The sequence below is a fragment of the Lacerta agilis genome, chromosome 10, assembly GCF_009819535.1.
Source record: "Lacerta agilis isolate rLacAgi1 chromosome 10, rLacAgi1.pri, whole genome shotgun sequence".
Lineage (NCBI taxonomy): Eukaryota > Metazoa > Chordata > Lepidosauria > Squamata > Lacertidae > Lacerta > Lacerta agilis.
The window spans coordinates 27,266,826-27,285,406 of record NC_046321.1 but is presented as its reverse complement, the minus strand read 5'-3'; the positions used below and the strand labels follow the sequence as shown (position 1 = coordinate 27,285,406).

The 18,581-nt window shown below is 48.3% G+C and overlaps 1 protein-coding gene across 3 annotated transcripts in view; it reads right to left on the bottom strand.

The window, feature by feature from the left end:
- Window positions 1-18,581, bottom strand: part of TRIOBP (TRIO and F-actin binding protein) — a 63,302-nt gene that overhangs the window by 43,979 nt on the left and 742 nt on the right. For 2 of the 3 annotated variants that reach the window (XM_033163104.1, XM_033163103.1), the window contains exons 2-7: window positions 15,129-15,320; window positions 8,043-8,179; window positions 7,442-7,583; window positions 5,924-6,098; window positions 2,593-2,983; window positions 1,961-2,093 (exon numbers count right to left, since the gene is read on the bottom strand). In XM_033163104.1, the coding sequence (XP_033018995.1) occupies window positions 1,961-2,093; window positions 2,593-2,983; window positions 5,924-6,098; window positions 7,442-7,583; window positions 8,043-8,179; window positions 15,129-15,320 (1,170 nt within the window). Of the gene's footprint in view, window positions 1-1,960; window positions 2,094-2,592; window positions 2,984-5,923; window positions 6,099-7,441; window positions 7,584-8,042; window positions 8,180-15,128; window positions 15,321-17,405; window positions 17,447-18,581 lie in introns of those variants that run through there. The other variant, XM_033163105.1, reaches the window with a different exon arrangement.

Below are 18,581 nucleotides of genomic sequence, written 5' to 3'. Positions count from 1 at the left end.
GCTACATAGCTATGCTGCCACCTCTATCATTACTAACCACTAGATGCTTTAGGCATCTTTTGAAGACCTGAATTCTTACCCACAAGCTTCCCCCAGTTGTTAAACTGTCTTCTGGATGTTACAAGGCTTGACTGCATTTCTGTACTTTTTAAATTGCTGTCCTTGGTAGTTTGTACCGATGCTTTTATTGCATGTTTTTGTTGTTGTTGTAATATTTGTGGTCTTTTGGTTTGCTCTAAACCACTTAAGAGGTATTTTATACAATAAGCCACATAGAAATGATCTTAAATAAACACCACCCAGCCCCTTCTTTACAGCCACAGAAAGTTCACTAGCCATTGGCAACACAAGCCTCCTTCGTAGTAGCAGAGGCAGGGAACTAGGGTGTGTGTTTACTTGTCATAAAGGAAGCCAAGACAGCGAGGATGCTGGACTTGACACTCGTAAAGAATTGCAAAACATGCAGAATGTGCTTGATAATCCACAAAAAGCAAACATGGCACAGGCCAAACTGGTCAGCATTGGACTAACTTGTCCAACAGGCTGTCTCCAGCTGATGAGTTCTGATCTCTGGCGTATCACCTGTGCTCTGTACCCCTTCGTCATCTTCTTTCCCTTTTTTAAAAGATCACTAGGTGGAAATAAAGTCGTACCTTGGAAGTCGAACGGAATCCGTTCCGGAAGTCTGTTTGACTTCCAAAACATTTGAAAAGCTCCTGCAGCCAATCGGAAGCTGCGGCGGATGTTCAGCTTCCGAAAATTGTTCGGAAACTAGAACACTCACTTCCGGGTTTCAATCGTTCGGGAGCCAAGGCATTTGAGATCCAAGGTAAGACTGTACAAATTGAACCGCTGCGCTACCTCCCATTTACGGTATGTATAGTGCTAGTATTTTAAAAGACATGTGCATGCCTAGCACCACAAAGGGGGAGGGGAACCCCACAGAAACTGGGACTGTGGCACTGGCAGACACAAATAGCAAAAAGTGGCAAGGAAGTACAAGCAGCCTACAGCTATTTTGGTCACCCAGCTGTACCGCTGCGGCGCTGCCACCCTTTGGCAAGCGCAATAAGTCACCAGCCTCCCACCCCCCAACATGGATATGGCACAGCTGGGTAGGGAGCATCTGAACAGCGGCGTGGTGACCCCTTCCCCATTCTAAGGATGCAAGAAAGGCTAGAAGCAGAAGCTTCGAAGCTCAGCCATCCTGATTTTGAGCTTGGCTGGCAATACACGTCAAAAACGGTTCACAAACACACAGAGACACATACTAATGGTGCTAGGAGGGAGCAGAACCAGTTCAAGCAGCTTGGAGTAGGGATGGAGAACCGGCATCCTTCCAGAAGTGGCTGGACCTCAGCTTCCCATCAGTCCTGGCTGGCATGAGACCATGGTCAGTGATGATGTCTCCCAGTGGTGCAATGGGTCAGTGTGTCTGGCTGTTAGCTAGAAGGTTGGTGGTTCGAGCCCACCCAGGGATGGCTGTGGGCAGGATTCCTGCATTAGATGACCCTTGAGTTCCCCTTCAACTCTATAATTCTGTAATCTCTGATGCGGGAGGGTGGAGCCCAAGAACATGCAGTTGGCCCCCAGGTTCCCCAGTCTTGGCTTTGAGGATCTGGTGTGGCCAGAGGCTGCCAACTGAGGGAAAGGAAGCTGGTTAATAGTGTGCCAGGAGGGGGCAGCAAAGGAGGCGCAATGCAACTCTCAAACCAGTGCCCCTTCTGAGGTGGTGCAGTCTTCTGTTAAGACGGTACCCTGGGCGGACCTAAACAGCCTCATTCTCTCTTACCAAAGTTGAGTAAAGATTGGAATGTAAGAGCTTTGCCCTTTGAGGAGGACTGTTGTAAGTACATGGAGACAAAATGAGGAAAACAAAGGCCAAGAGAGAATACAGTTTGAGCAGGCCCCATTCTACTCCCCCTCAGCATCTGTTCCTCACTATGGTTTAGCCACTCACATCTCTGCGCAGACTGGGGCTCGATTGCCTCCTGACTAATCGCCCTTCCTTTGCCAGCTTCAGGGTCTTACTATCCAGTCGCTCCAAGAGTCCCTCTTCCAGGGCTTGGAATGCCCCCAGCGTCTCCGACTTCCTAAACATCAGAAAAAGGGGAAAGGTGGCGGTGGGGGGAGAACAGATAGTTACGAGGTGCTGAATTAACAGCTGAACTTCAAAAAAGCACTTCCAGACACCTGACAAGGGGCTTTAGGCCCCAGTTGTCGGGTCTTGGAGGGTGGCATTACCTTCCCCACACTGGCATTGTTGAGACTTAGCTGGGTTTAAAAAAAGGGTAAAGGTAAAAAACCCCGATGCAGAGGTACCTATTTATCTACTTGCACTGGCATGCTTTCGAACTGCTAGGTTGGCAGGAGCTGGGACAGAGGAACGGGAGCTCACCCCGTCGCTGGGTACAGCAGGGTGGCAGCAAGGTCAGAGATGTGCAGGTGCCCTTCTGAAAAAACTGGATTGGTTTTGCTGGCGCACTGACCTTGCCTTATCCCTACTCCCAGGGTAGTGCTGCTTCTTTCAGGAGACCAGTTCCACACAAAAAGACAAGGCGCAAATCTCCCAGAGTCGCCCCATTTCCTCACCTGCGCTCGTGGCCAAAGATCCGCTCCACCTCCACCCGGCCAGGACTTCTGGTGCGGCTGCGCTCTTTTTCGAAAGCTTGCCGGTGGTCCAGCCGCTTCACCTTGGGCAGGTCAGCCAGCATGCTGTACTCCTGCTTCATCAGGCCGTGGCGGCCCTCGCTGCTGCCACTCGTGCGCCAGCTCTGGTCCGAGTCGGCGGAGCTGATGGAGGAAGCAGGCCGCCTGCCAGGGCCAGAGGCATTTCCATGGGCAGGCAAAGCAGCACGGCCTGCACGGGGAGGGGAAGGGGCCCGGCTCGGCTCCGACTTGCGTCGCTCCAGAGAGAAATAGCTGCTCTCGGCTTGATGCTTCCTCCTGCCGTCCCCTTGGTCCTGGCTCACAGCCCTGGAAACTGGGAGGGGGAAAAGATCTTGCAGCAATTCCTCCCATGCTCAAAGTGTGTGTGTGTGCGCAGACAGAAAAAGAGCACAAACCAGCAGCAAACTTGATGTGCCAAATGGAAATGGGTATTAGCTCAGGATACCCAGTTGCCTCTCCAAGCAGAAGAGATTTATTTTTTGGCCAGAAGTGGGCAGCATAGAAGCCATAGAAAGGGAAGCTGTGGCCCTCCAGATGCTGTGGGACTCCAATAACCATCAGCTCCAGCCAGCATGGTTGATGGTCAGGGTTGATGGGAGCTGTTGTTGGCATCCATCTGTCTCAAGAGACAATGGAGTGCGCCTCGGGGGGTGACGTCAAACTACTGTATTAGAAGCACGGAAGTGACTTTCTGGGGCACAAGCCTGGGCAGTGTGTATGGAGGTCCAGGGCTGCCCAGATTATAAGACCCCCCTCTCGACGGCTTCACTAATGTGCTCCAAGGGAAAGCAGGGCAATACATTTGGTACCAGCTTGGCTGCAGGAGTTGCCAGAAGGAGGCGTACAAGGCACCATCCAACTGCCTTAGGGACTCCACCCTGGCCTTGTGTAGGGTTTACTCCTTAGACTTTTCCTCTCCCAAAGAGATCCTGCAAGGCAGTGGAGGTGCAGGATCAGTTTTTTCTCTCTCCTACTGTACATGGGCTACCATCCCAGGTAATTCCTTCTACAGCACATGCAGAAACTCCCTCCTTCACTGTTGGACCCATTATTGGTCTCGTCCACTCACATGCAGGGGAAGCCCCAAACTCACTGAGGCTTTGAAACCCATCGGCTTCTCTCACCTGTTTTAGCCGGCCAGTGAAAGCCATTCCCTGGGGCATGGCCACTGTTGTATGCTGACAGCATCTAGGAGTCGCAGGTGAGAGCTGAGTGCAGGGTGGGGACCAAAAGAGGACAAACTGCCCCAGAAGGAGCATGACATGTCCCCCAGCAGAGGTAATAACCATCCCCTAACCGAGAGGACTACAGGTTCTCCATCCCCGCCCTATTACATAATGAAATGGCTGATCCCCCAAGCTCACCCCTTTCGGAACATCTAGAGCAGGGGTAGGCAACCTAAGGCCCATGGGCCGGATGCGGCCCAATCACCTTCTAAATCCAGCCCGCAGATGGTCCAGGAATCAGCGTGTTTTTACATGAGTAGAATGTGTGCTTTTATTTAAAATACATCTCTGGGTTATTTGTGGGGCATAGGAATTTGTTAATTCCCCCCCAAAAAATATATAATCTGGCCCACCACATGGTCTGAGGAACGGTGGATCAGCCCACAGCTGAAAAAGGTTGCTGACCCCTGTTCTAGAGGGCCACCCGCACCCTGCCCTCACTTAGAGATCTCTCAACCATGCTAAGGGCGCGTGTGCATTATAATGATGATGACATCTACATTTATTTTCCCAATAATCCCAAATAATTTCCATTTATAATCCCAAATAATTTCCATTTATAATCCCAAACCGGAATTAAGATTGCCGGAAAAAATATCAACAACCTCAGATATGCTGATGATACTACCTTGATGGCAGAAAGTGAGGAGGAATTAAAGAACCTTTTAATGAGGGTGAAAGAGGAGAGCGCAAAATATGGTCTGAAGCTCAACATCAAAAAAACTAAGATCATGGCCACTGGTCCCATCACCTCCTGGCAAATAGAAGGGGAAGAAATGGAGGCAGTGAGAGATTTCACTTTCTTGGGTTCCATGATCACTGCAGATGGTGACAGCAGCCACGAAATTAGAAGACGCCTGCTCCTTGGGAGAAAAGCAATGACAAACCTAGACAGCATCTTAAAAAGCAAAGACATCACCTTGCCGACAAAGGTCCGTATAGTTAAAGCTATGGTTTTCCCAGTAGTGATGTACGGAAGTGAGAGCTGGACCATCAAGAAGAATTGATGATCGCCGAAGAATTGATGCTTTTGAATTATGGTGCTGGAGGAGACTCTTGAGAGTCCCATGGACTGCAAGAATATCAAACCTATCCATTCTCAGAGAAATCAGCCCTGAGTACTCACTAGAAGGACAGATCCTGAAGTTGAGGCTCCAGTACTTTGGCCACCTCATGAGAAGACTCCCTGGAAAAGACCCTGATGTTGGGAAAGATTGAGGGCACAAGGAGAAGGGGACAACAGAGGATGAGATGGTTGGACAGTGTTCTCGAAGCGACTGGCATGAGTTTGGCCAAACTGCGGGAGGCAGTGAAGGATAGGCGTGCCTGGCGTGCTCTGGTCCATGGGGTCACAAAGAGTCGGACATGACTGAACGACTGAACAACAACATTTATTTTAAGCATTTCACCAGCAAGTCCCAGGGCAGGTGATAGCAATTATGAACTACATTTTTCCATTAGGTTATTGTACTGTGGGCAGAATCCAGCTTTTGACATTTCCAGATTGACTTTTCAATGTAAAAGCTCCCCACGGTTAATAGCCCTCCTGGTCAAGGAACAAAGGGAGGGATCCAAGTAGCACGTCTCATCAGACAAGGATTTCTGATAGTGCAATGGGACTTTTGCTCTTCTCCCCACTGCATGCCAAATCTGTCCCGAAAGGCTGGGGGAACCCCATAACAGATTTAGGGAGTATGGGGGTGGGTGGGGCGGGAAGTCCCATCAAACAAGTGGAAATCCTTGCAGTGACAGGACGCATGACTCAGCAACATTTTGCCCTTTGCCATCTCAGAACCCAGCTAAAAGTTGCTTGAGATCCTAATCAGTGGGAGAGCTGATTATGCAAATGTATTCCTGTTTATTAAATCCAGGCACGGGATTTGGGTTCCTAGTGCAACACTGCAGTTACAGTTCTTTCCTTTGGGATGGTGTGTTCCCACCCCCAGAAGAAACAAGATCTACGGAAAGATCTGTGCTGGCAGGAGGTGGGGAGAGGTCAGGAGACCCAGGAGGGGGGTGACACATACCTGCTTTTGGGCAATTCCAGGACTCTGTTCTCCCAGAGGATGCTGGGTCCGCCCATCTGGGTCTATCAGCATGCGGTTTTTCGGGTCGTGCCTCTTGCTTCTGGCCTGCATAGTACATCATGCTGTCTTTGTCAGGCTCCAAAATGCTCTCAAGCAACCTGGTCATTTCCCAGTCCTATGTAAAGGGGAGTAAGGGAACACACAGAAAAAGAGAGGCTGTTTTTTCCTACACTGCCCTGCTGCCTCTGCCTGTCAGCAGGAAAGCCTGTGTGTCAGAGATACCAAACATCAGATCCCCAGTAGGAGGGCCCCAGATACTTTAAGTCAGGAACGGGGGAATTTTATTCAAACTGAGGGCCACATTCCCACCTAGGCAAACATCTGGGGGGCCACATGCTACTGGTAGGCAGGCCATGAGGCAAGAAGTAGGCAAAGCAATCCATGCAAATTTCACCTTTGTACAGTAGGCTAGTTTCGACCCGCCATTCAGGCATGCAGGATGCCATATCAGCGCCCAAGGGCACATTCCAGCTGAGCCAAAACACTCAAGGAAGGTGTGAAGTGGGGCCAGTGAGGGGGGTAGCCTGCAGAAAGCTCCGAGGGCCAGATTTGGGGCCAAGAGGGCCGCATTTCGCATACAGTCTGAGCACTGGTGCCAACTCTATAGGGCCAAGGTGTTTTCGCCCCCGCCCCCCATGTCTGTGGGGTGGGGGCCAGGCCCTCTCAATGTTGAGGGGGTGAAGGAGGCCAAGTGTGGTGTGGCTTCAGTGGCCAGCTCCTCCTGAGAGCGAAAGAGAAGGAGCTGCTGGTCACTGAAGCAGCGCCACACTGGGCTCCACACTCAGCCTCCTCCTGACGATGCAACATTGCATGTGCAATATGCATGGGGCTTCCTTGATCTCGGGCGCAAGTAGGTGCCTCTGAATCTGAGGTTCCCCAAGTTACTGTACATACAGAGCACGTGGCTTCCCCCAAGGTGTCTCGGAAACTGTAGTTTACCCCTCACAAAGCTACAGTTCCCTTAAACTACAGTTCCCAAGACTTTTATTTTAGGGAATCGGAGAACTGCAGAGTTGGAAAGGACCGCAAGGGTCACCTAGTTCAACCCCCTGCAATGCAGGAATCGTTTGCCCAATGTGGGGCTCGAACCCATGGCGCTGGGATTAAGGGTCTCGTGCTCTACCAACTGAGCTATCCGGGAGGCAGCCCTGCGCTTGAAATGCATGGTGTGAAGGTGACCTTAAAGTTCAAGGCAATGTATAAGAATCTGAAGAAGGTATCTGAAGAAGTGTGCATGCACACGAAAGCTCATACCAAGAACAAACTCAGTTGGTCTCTAAGGTGCTACTGGAAAGAATTTTCTATTTTATAAGAATCTGCTCTGCCTCCCTTTGCTTGGTGAGCAGGCATGCAGCGGTGCCTCAGCAGGGATCTAAAGAGGCTCAAAAAGAAGGAATATTACATAGGGAACATTAGGCTGCCAAGAGACGTGTACACATACACACACTTCCCTCTCACCTCGAGCGTGGCACGGGCATCTGTGTCAACAACGTCCGCTTCTGTATCAAGGACGGTGCTGGTGCTAGGACAGATGCTAGCTTCTGTGGGTTCTTCCTCCGCTCTGCAGCTCAGCTGGGTGTACTCCAAGCTTTCCTGCCAGCTGTAGGGCAGCAAAAACATGCACAAATGGCCGACAACCACCCAGCATGTGAGGGGTAAAGCCAAGCGCTGGGTCCGTGGCAGAAGGTTGCTCAAGAAGGCCGAGCATTGCCAACACTAAGAGCCAAGGAGAGCCTCAGTGGCAGCCTTGTTGTTGTACCAGCAGACAATTTGAACCTGGGGCTTCCTCAGAAATTGCTGGACCACCTTTCCCCACATTCCTTACCAGCTGCCAACGCTGGTTAGGACTGATGGGAGTTGGGAGCCTGACATCACAGCTCCCATGCTCTAAAAAGTTTGCGCTAGCTGCGCATACACTACAAAGCCAGGTTCAAGGTTCCTCTATTAATCCGGAAGGCCCTTAACCATTTGGGCCTAGGATACCTCCCCAATCACTCATATTCCGGCCCAGTCACCAACAGGAGTCACCGTGACTTCCCAGCGCAATTGGAAAACTTACGTCTCATCTCTGTCCTCAGAGCCCACACAGACATAGAGTTCACACTGGGGCACTAAAATGCACAAGGGGTCACAGGGACTGGTCACGTTGGCACCATCGAGGCAACGGGGAGTTTTCGCCGCGTGTTCCTTCAATTCCTGTCAGAAAGAAATGGGAGTCGGCGAGAGATATTTCAGGGGCACCACGGTGCTCCCTCTGCATTCTTCAGGGCACAGAAAATGTCTTCATTGCACAGCAGAGAGTAATAAAGAACACTGCCACACACACACCCAGTTGTCTTCTCAGTCTGCTTGATGAAGAGTTCTGTGTAAGCTTTAAAGACTGCAGTATCCTTTACATAAAAGACCCTTTGAGACACTGTGTACTGCTTGTATAGGAAAGTAATAGGTGGGTCCTCTTTTTGTTTTTATCCTCCCTTTATTTAGGCAACAGAACTATTTATTTATTTTTAACAATCTGATCCTTGGTTCTTGGGAATTTCACTCTAACCCAAGCCCATTGTGCAATTTCCTAAGATAAATAGAAAGATCAAATTTAAATACAGCACAGTCTTCTTGATGGTGGCCCCTCAACTGTGGCATTCCCTCCTAGCATATTTTGATGGGTTCATCTATCAGCCCTTTTAAAACAGCGACCCGTGCCGGATTTACATATAAGCTAAACAAGCTATAGTTTAGGGCCCCACTCTCTTGGGGCCCCCCCAAAAAAAATTAAAGGAAAAAAACTGGATGTACATTTCCAAAATATAAGATAAAAAACAAATAAAATAAAACCTACATAAAGCAACAGTGTTTTGTGTTGTGATGTAAGTAATGGGCCCCGCCTGCTAGCCTGCTCCCTAAAATATCACTGGTTTGCTCATTTCTATATATAGGGTGCCTACAGTCTGCATATAACATATATGCAACACACACACAAAAACAGTGACAATTTGTCGTTGACAAAGGACAGCTGGACATATAAAGGGCCCCATTACCTTCAGTAGCTTAGGGCCTCATCAAACCTAAATCCGGCCCTGACAGCGACAATTTCTGTTTAATCTTTTGGACTACAGTTTCTGGGATCCAGAGTTTCAAAAAGAGGGTTGGGGAACCACATGACCAAGAGCCAAATATCTGCCTCTGCCTTTTGTACATCCCAGCCACACAAAGCTACAAGTCGCATTCAACATTAATTCCTCCACCCACTTTTGTCTCTGCCCTCCCCCCCCCACTCGCACACAGCCCCCAGATGTTTGTCCACAAACTTTGGACTAAAAAACAAAAGCCCCCCCCCCTGCAAAAAAAATCCCTAGCTGAAAAAGCTATTTTGCTTCACATTGTTGCAAATGGCACAATTTTGTTTTTGTATTTTGTAATCTTTGGCTTGGGTCCTAAGTGAGCACAAGGGAGTTCACAGAAGGAAGGGCCTGTCTCCTCCAACTCCAGCAGACTCCTGTACCCAGCACCACAAGGTTTTTCTTGAGAAAATCAGGAAGAACTTCCTGACCAATGGTATATGGGGTGCAGGCAGCAGCTGGAGAAAAGCATTGATGGGGTGGGGAGGCACATCCTGCCTCTTTTGCAGCAGAACCTGGAACTCCTAACACTGAAAAGCTAACACACAAGTTATGACTGGCAAGAGGAATATAACTTTAGGGCAACTTTTGCCAGAGACTGCAGGAACTTTATTGTATTTACAGGAACACCAGAAAGTGGAAGACCAGTCCCTAGGGTTTAAACCAACATGGATTTTATGACAACCAAATTTCACATAGATATACAGACACACACACACACACACACAGACACACACACACACACACACACACACACACACACACACTCCTTTTTATGGAAATGTCTGCTATTATTGTGTAGGAATTGTTTTTATCACAACAGGGAAGGTTTCTCCAGAGCGAATAGTTGCAGCTTTTTGGTTTTGTAAGACAACTATAAAATGACAATAAAAAGTTAATTCCCCCCTCTTTTAAAACTTTTAACAGCATCTGGCTCCACTGCAAAGCACAGCTGGCAAGAGCCCAGCCCAGCCACCCAAATTTTCCACAGCAATCTATACATATAAATTAGCACTGGCAAATCTTTTGTAAATTTGGACCACAGGCCTGTGCTCTGAGTCCTTTAAGTGCCTAGCAACACCTTGCGGGTGGGGTGGGGGTGGGGGTGAAGAGAATCAACCCAGATTAGTCTTGGATCTTAAATTAACTTTAATTTAAGGAAGGAAAACTCCATCACTTCCTTCCAGTACAGCTCCCCATGCCCCATTGTTCTGGAGGGGGTCCTGATCCTCCAGAGAGCCCTTTTTTTGAGGGGGTCACAGATGGCTTCAGGGAAGGGAGGGATGGGCGAACTTTGCTTTTGTGAACTTGCTTAAGGCAACTTATGAGAGCCAGGCCTTTGGCTTGCAGCTATAATTCGCTCTGAGGACAGTACTTCAAAGAGCAAGTTACAGGTTCCTAAAGAGAGAGAAAACATTATCGGACTCTCGCACGCTTAGCGACTGAAAGTCAAACGTTGAGCCTTCCCCATCTGTTAAGATGAAGCATCCTTTGTGTTGGGGCTCAACCAGGGCCTGAACCAAAAAGCTTGCAAACCATAAATATAAATAGCATATGCCAAACGCCGTTCTCTCCATTGATTGACCGTGGCAATCAATAGCCGGCAAAGGGCATGCCGCCTCCTGCGCTGGAAGGTGTAGACTGGATGAGCAACACTTGCCCTGCGCTGTCACAAACGTAAACAGGGGAGAGCACTCCTCTCCTGACAACCATCCTCTCATGGAGCCCTGCTCTAAAAAAGGTGCCTGCAGCATCTCCAATGCTAAGGGGCCTTCCTTGTTTCTTTAGGCATGGCACCGGGTCACCTAGACAGTACAAGCTAATCGGGCAGAGATACCTGATATAGAAAATCTTCCTGCCTTGTGCAGGAGGCTGAGCTAGACCACCACCCAATCCTATGGTTCAGGAAGTCTCCACTCCATCCTTCCTACTCAGCCCCACAAGCAAGGCAGGGAAGCACAGGAGGGCTCAGCAACATAGGAAGCGCTCCTTATTGCCTGACCTCCCATGCTTGGGAGAGGGAATTTCACAAGGCTCCAGAAGCAAAGACAAACAGCAGGTCCTTCCCTGCTCAGATCCAGAGTTCTATTTCAAGCTTGCCTGTCCCTTTAAGAGCTTTCTCGCTGCCCTAGCCAGCTAGAGAGTCATCCCACCCACCCCGCCTTCACCCCAGCCCAGTTACCTTAGCAGGTTATGATCTCCAAAAGGGAGGGTCCCTAGCAGGCTGGTTGTCAGCACCACTTCCCCTCCATTGTCCTGATCAAGTGGGGGGGGGGACACACACACAGGGATGGCTCTGGGCAGATCGCAGGCGAGCCAGGAGGAAATTCTAGAGGGCCACGACTGGGGAGAGAGGGAACCTCATTACTATTTCATAATCCGAGGCTGATCCAGCGCAGCAAACAATGAACAACACGAAACCCTTTGTTAACAGGACACCAGCTGGCACCCCATAGGGAGGGATGGAGTTTACACCTGGCCAGCCAGGGAATGGGCCAGGAGCTGACAGGTGACTCAGTCTGCCTGGCCTTTTAATCCAGGGCCACAGTTAAAGACCAACACTTGCTAAACAGTCGCTTGTCAGGTTGGCATCTCTATCCCAGAGCAGGGACAGGGAATGTGAAGAGCCCCACATCCTGCTGGATTACCGCCCTGTCATTCCAAACCACTGGCCATGCTGTCTAGGGCTGGTGGGATCTGGAGTTCAGAAACATCTGCAGAAACACAGGCTCCCCATCCCCGATCCTGGGAGGAACGTATAAACTCGGGGCAGCAGAAGCGAAAGCGAAAAGAAGCGAGATTCACAGGTTGCAGCTATTTCTAAAGTGGAGTGGATGAATTAAGGTGCCTCTCTCTCCCCATTATCCACACCTGTGAAATGTCATTCTGCAGGGAGATTCGGGAGCTTTTAGAATGGCCTCTATGGATTTCTTGCTGAAAACAAGACAGGAACGCTGCAGGTTTCAAGCCAGATCAATGTTTATAGTGTAGAAATAGCTTTGGTACTATCCTGAGCGGAGGAGAGGGATATAACTTTGACCACGACCATTTCAGGCTTCCTCTTAAAACTGGAAGGAAGATTAAAAAGTGGGGGCTGCTTGACACTCCACTGTTAGAAATATCACAGCTGATCCACTTTTCCTAGGCGTGGACTCCTAGTACGGCAATTAAGCTGTTTTATTCAGCACAGAAGAGCCAGCGTTAGTCCTGAGAAACTTAGGAAAGCCAATCATTTAAAGCACAGCAGGTGACCCCAGGATTTGTAGCAGCTTCTCCTCTGCTCCTTTTGAGCATAAACAGTTGGCGAGTGTTAATGCTGTGGCATCCATACGCATTCATTGCAAGAGATCGGTTCCTGCATTTATTTATTTTTAAATGCTGGAATGGCTATCTACTAGGCAAGGTCAAACAGAAGCAGCAGATGCATGATCTGTAGTTTCTTCAGCCAATGAGCATTGCATTTAATGTGCCCATGGAAAAACATGGCCAGATTCAACCGCTGGCGTCTTCAGGTGCAGCTGACTCCCCGGAGAATGCTGCCAGTCACTAAATAGATAATACTGAGCTGAAGGGAACAATAGTCTGACTCAAATTAAAGGTAAATCAGAGGAGCCATCCTGACTGCTGCATTTCAGGCTTGCAAGCTCCTTGAGGGACAGCCTCTTAAAGCACCAAGCCCATTGATAAGTGCGTTTATCAAACAATAACGGGGAAGTTTTTCCTGCTGAATTACGGTACTCCCTGCCCCACAGTTGTTAAAAATACAGAGCCCATCTCCTTTAAAACAAGGAGACCACTAACTACACTGCCCAGCAGCCATTGAGACTTCATTTGCAGCCTTTTACACCTCTTGTCAGAACCCTTAGTATCTCATTAACACATAATCTAGCAGTCTCTGTGGTCTCATTCAAAGTCCACATTCACAAACAGCACTCAAGCGCCTTTCCTTTCTTTCTTTCTGTATGTCAGCAGGGGAAGCCCCTGCTTCCCTCCAATAACTGCTCGGATTACCAGTTCCCGACAATGCCCCCCCCAAAAAAAGTTGCTCTAAAATATGGAAATGGATGAGCTGGGCAAAGGCCAGATCCATTTCCTGCTCTATGGCAGGGATGTTCAGCCTTTTGGCACTGCAACAGCTGCAGAAAAAGGACATTTCAGCAGGTGGAGCTTGTCACATCCCTACAGGGCAAGGGCAAGAAAAAGCAGCATTTACCAATATTCCCTCTTCTACCCAGCTCTTAAAGGTATAAGAACCCCGATGTTGGACATTTGGTGTTCCTCACTTTCTGGGTCGAACCTCGATTACAGCGTGCAGGTACATTAAAGCCAAAGGAATTACAATGAGGATGTGGGAAGGGCTGTAGCTCAGTGGCAGAACATCTGCTTTGCATGTAGAAGTTGCAGGTTCAATCCCCAGCATCTCCAAGACCCCTGCCAGAAGAGCTGCTCCCAGTAAGTGCAGACAGTCCTCAGCTAGATGGACCAACCTGTCTCAACTCTGCATGAGCTGGCTTTCTATGTTGGGAGAAACTGATGTGATGAATCTGGGAAGAGAGACCAAGCATGAGCACAGGCAGCAATGGATTGGGGGGGGGGAACTGATCTGTTGAGGAGGAATTGGGGAGGAGGAGCTCCATCCCTAGGCTGCCCTTAGAACAACCCAGTATAAAATACTATGATGAAAGGACCCGAATTGGAAGAGAGGATGGCAAGCAGAGGCTGGAAGGCAGCAATTTACTCCAAGACAACCTGTGAGTCCATGACCGAAATATTAACCCAGTTCTCCAGATCACAGTCAAAACATTAAACCGCTAAAACACATGGGCAATCGTCATGAAAGAGCTAATATCTAAGGAAAATATTATGAACACCCAAGCTGTAGGGACGGTCACACTCTGCGATCTGTGTGTGTTGCTGCAAATTTAAAGGCACCAGCCTCTCTCATGATAACGGTCTTGATCCTGCACTGCTTTAGCCGCCATTATGCCTCAGTCCTTGGCTACCAAATCATTTCACAGTTATGCTCCAGTCCCATTCACTCAACTCTGCCGGTAACTCACACCACACCATTTCCTTATTTTCCCAGCCTTTAAAAACTTACCCCTCCCTATGATGCACATGCCATGCTGCTCTGGCAATTGTCATGCTCTGTCACCTGTCAAATTGCCAACTTTGGGGAAGGTTTAAAGTTATTTATTAAAGAGATCTATTGATTGCTTTTCAGGCCACATTGTCCTAATTTTACGGGGGGGGGGGAGGAAAGAGAAAAGATTAAGGCATGCAACATAACCACCACAATTACGTGCGCCAAAGAGCCTACTAAGTTAGAAACAGCAGCAAGAAACATTTCAAAGCGCAGCACATTGAAACTAACTGAACACAGACTGGAATGAAAATGTCTCTGACGTTCTCTTCAAGACAGCAGTTATGGGTCCCATCCATATTTCCCTAGGAAAGATATTCTAAACGAGTGGAGCCACAACCAAAAAGGCCCTGTTCATGGTAGGAGAAGGCCTACTCTCAATGGCAGAGCATCTGCTTTACATGTACAAGGTCCCAGGTTCAATTCCTGGCATCTCCAGGTAGGGCTTTGGGGGTGGGATAATGCTCTGATGCAGTATAAGGCAGCTTCCTATGTTGCCCACCAAGCCAATGGGTCAGTGCATCTGGCTGTTAACAAAAAAACAAACAAAAAAAAGTTGGTGGTTTGAGCCCACCCAGGGATGGTTGTGGATAGGATTTCTGCATTGCAGGGGGTTGGCTTAGATGACCCTTGGGATCTCTTCCAACTCTACAATTCTATGATTCTTTATCAACAGACCACAGAGCAGTGCATCTTATGCCAATAATAAATATTGGAAAGCCTTATACAACTGATCGTTTAGGAATACTGCCTCTTAACATTACTTCTCCTTGGAATTTTCTACTTCCTACATTTCCTTGGGAACAGCCCCCCTCTCCCCAAAACATGCAATAGAGGATACTCTCCCCCTCTGCCCACAATAATCAAGGGTCAAATATAAGCTCACCTGGTTACCATGCTTGTGAGCAGTGATAGTTCGAAAGCAGTTCTGGCACCGGGTCTTGGCAAAGACATTGGCCTCGAATTTCTCACACAGAGTGCTCTCTGACATTTCTGACATGGTCCATGCAGGGAAGGGAAGATTCCCCCAGGCATGCAGTTTTAGGGAACTAGCCTCAGGGTAGGGGTGGGGAAACAGCTGCAATGAAAGAATCATAAGACATAAGACACAAGACATCAGTAAACCCCCCCCCCCAAAGTCTCCTCCAGCCTTATCAAAGAGAAAATGTTCTGTATAGCCTGGTGCTCATTGGCACCAACCAGCAGGAAGTGTCTCCTTCTCCAAGAACATCAGAGGAAAAGGAGGAATCTTCAAAGAGCATCAAAGTCTGCAGGCCAAAAACAGACTCGGTGATGGCAGCCATGGGGAAAGTGCTTATCCGTCCCATATGTGGGGCAGTGAGGTGTAATAGTTAGCGATAAGAAGTGGGGAGATAGCAGCTCAGATCCCTGCTCAAACCACGAAGCTCACTCAGTCATTATCATTCAGCCTCACCTACTTCACAGGGCTGTCGTGAGGATAAGACTATGGGATCATGTAGCTCAGTTGGTTACAGTGAGGTGCTGATAACGCCAAGGTTGCAGGTTCGATCCCCATATGGGACAGCTGCATATTCCTGCACTGCAGGGGGTTGGACTAGATGGTCCTCAGGGTCCCTTCCAACTCTACAATTCTGGAAGCCTCATTTTAAAATTATACAGGACAAGTCAGACATGCAATAAAACTGTGGAGTGCTCTTGTTCAGCATACTCCATTCCAGAGGCAGCCAATACCCTCTACAGAGGTTGTTCAACTACAACTCCCATCAGATCTAACCGGCCATATTGATCAAGAGATGTTGAACTCCACAACATCTGGAAAGCACAACTTCAGTTGTGTCTGCCCTGTTCCATTCCTCTGCCCACCTTACTTTTCAATTTTACAAGCACATCTAGCAAACAGTTATGTCAGCATTCTAGGGCCATTGAGCTTGCTGAATTCTCACTGGGCTTGGGGGGGGGGGGCTTTAAATTTTTTGCAAACTTCAGGGTTTCTCTGAGCCAGAAGCTACTGCTCTCTTATGTTGGGGTGGTGACATTTTAGCTACATTATCAATGGTCCTTGTGGTCTGAACATTAGAATGAGAAACAATAGCATTTAGCATGCAGTAGGATTATCACATTCACCCCTTCACCAGGTGTGTCAGGTAAGCAACTTTAATTTGACAGACACTGGCAATGGAAAGGGCCAAGTTCATGCAGAAGGGACAACTTGGGGGAGGGAGAAGAGGAGAAACAGAAACACATGCTTGGTCACCAGATTAATTTTAACAGTGAGGCATCAATCAATGGGTGTTTCCATAAGCATTATGTCTGGATTAATATCCATCGGCACCTACCCTTGCTTTTAATCTATTTGTGCTCATGAGGACATAAGGAAAAATGAATAAAATGAGGTTACTGTGCTTGAACCAAGCATGAAACAAAATTGCCTTTGCAATTTCGCAACTTTAAAATAAACATAGGCTTAATTTGTTTCCCACCACCAACAGGATATTTCTTCAGAGTTTCTGTGTGCTGGATTTTATAAGCCACCACGGTAATTTTATTTATTTGAAAGAGGTTGTTGTGCTCTTCTTTTAAGAAATAATCCATCCAAATCAAACACCACTGTGGGAAGCAAAAGGCTGTGAAGAACAGACCAAACCACTATACAATTATCACTTGCACACATCACAAAGCACCATATCCAGTCTGGCTAATCAATCAAAAGACCATATCAGTATTAATCAGAACTACCATAATGTGTTTTTTTTTTTTTGTTAAAGCCAGTTAAAATGAATTCATCCTACAGCAGTGGGTACTGTAGAAGACAAACTCTCACAATTAACACATGGTCTTCCAAAGCTTCTTCACTTCTCAGCCTTGCATGACTTCAAATTTCTATTTTTTTTGCCCCCATTTGCAACGCCCCTGCAGCAATAAAGCCAGGTTTTATCATATCACCTGGGGAAGCCACAAACACTTGACAATCCACTTTCTGCCATTAAACGACAGCGGGGCGGGGGGGGGGGCGTTAGGTAGTTTCACGTGTGTTTATCGAAAGTCGGAAGATACTACTAAAATACTTCCGTGCTGCTCCCCCCAGTTAAGCTTATCAATATACTCGCAACTTATCAATAAAACAGAAAACAGCAGAAACGCGCGCACTCTTCAAAATTCAATCCTAAATATATATACACACGCGACTACAGCTGGGGCCCTTCCGCCGCTGTCTTCTCTCGCTCTCTCTTTTTTAACAATGAATACAAACTTTCCTCGGGGAGGTGGACCGAGAATACAAGCACCGGCCCCTTTCCCATTGGCTGAACGAATCACCTTCATTTGAATGCTACGTTTTAAGTGGCTGTTTGGGAGAGGGGGGTGGGCTAATTCGGTAGCGAATCAAAAACCCCGGAATGCTGATCAGGGCTTGGAACTTTCGGAGTCAAAACTTTTGTTTTGTTGCGTTGTTTTATACATAATTAGCTCGGCGCCTCGTCATGTTTTGCGAGCCACGTTGCAGCGGCGCTGGGGATGTGATCGATTTCTCCCTCCCTTTGCAGCGTGAGCTCGCTTGGCCTTCGTGCCAAACCAGCGTCTCGCTGATGCTCCGAGTATTTTAAGTAATGGGAAAAGAAACGTGGAATCTACGCAAACGCAGCCACATGTGTTTTGAGTCCCTGCGGAGTTCTCTGCCTCCGCTTTCGCCGTCACGGAAGCCTCTGCCTCACTCTCTCGGCTTAGCACTCTTCAAAGGGTCGGCGCAATATGTTTTGCAAGTTGTTCAGGGAGCAGCAGCAAATGACGCCTCCTCTCCTGCCCCGCCCCCTCCCCGCAAAGTGCATCTTAGTACCTTGGGGCAGTTAATTTATTTTGGCACCTTAAGCAGAAAAACAAAAATCCCATAAACACCTCTTCGCTTACCTGGCAGTAAAAAAACACGTCAAATTAAATAGCTAAACAATTTGTTGACCTTTCCCTGACACTCAAAATCAGCTGCCTTAGGCAACCGCCACACTGGTTAATAATGGAACGGCCAGCCATGATTATTTGTCTCCCCTGATGGCCTCCTTCCATCTTGCTCAGGCATTTAGTTCAGCACCATTATTATCATCCTCATTATCAAGACTCTGCATTGTGTTTGCTGCTGTTGAGTGCACTATGATTGGAACACAGGAGGAAGTAGTGTTATGCCTGGTGGTCAAACCACTGGTTCACCTCAGCTCAAGTATTGCCTAGGGGACTTGGGGTCCTCCTGATGTTGCCAGATTACAACTCTCATCATCCCAGACCATTGACCGTGCTGGCCGGGGCTGATGGGATTTGGAGTCCAACTGTATATGGAGGGCCACAGGTTTCCCATCCCAGTTCTAGCCTG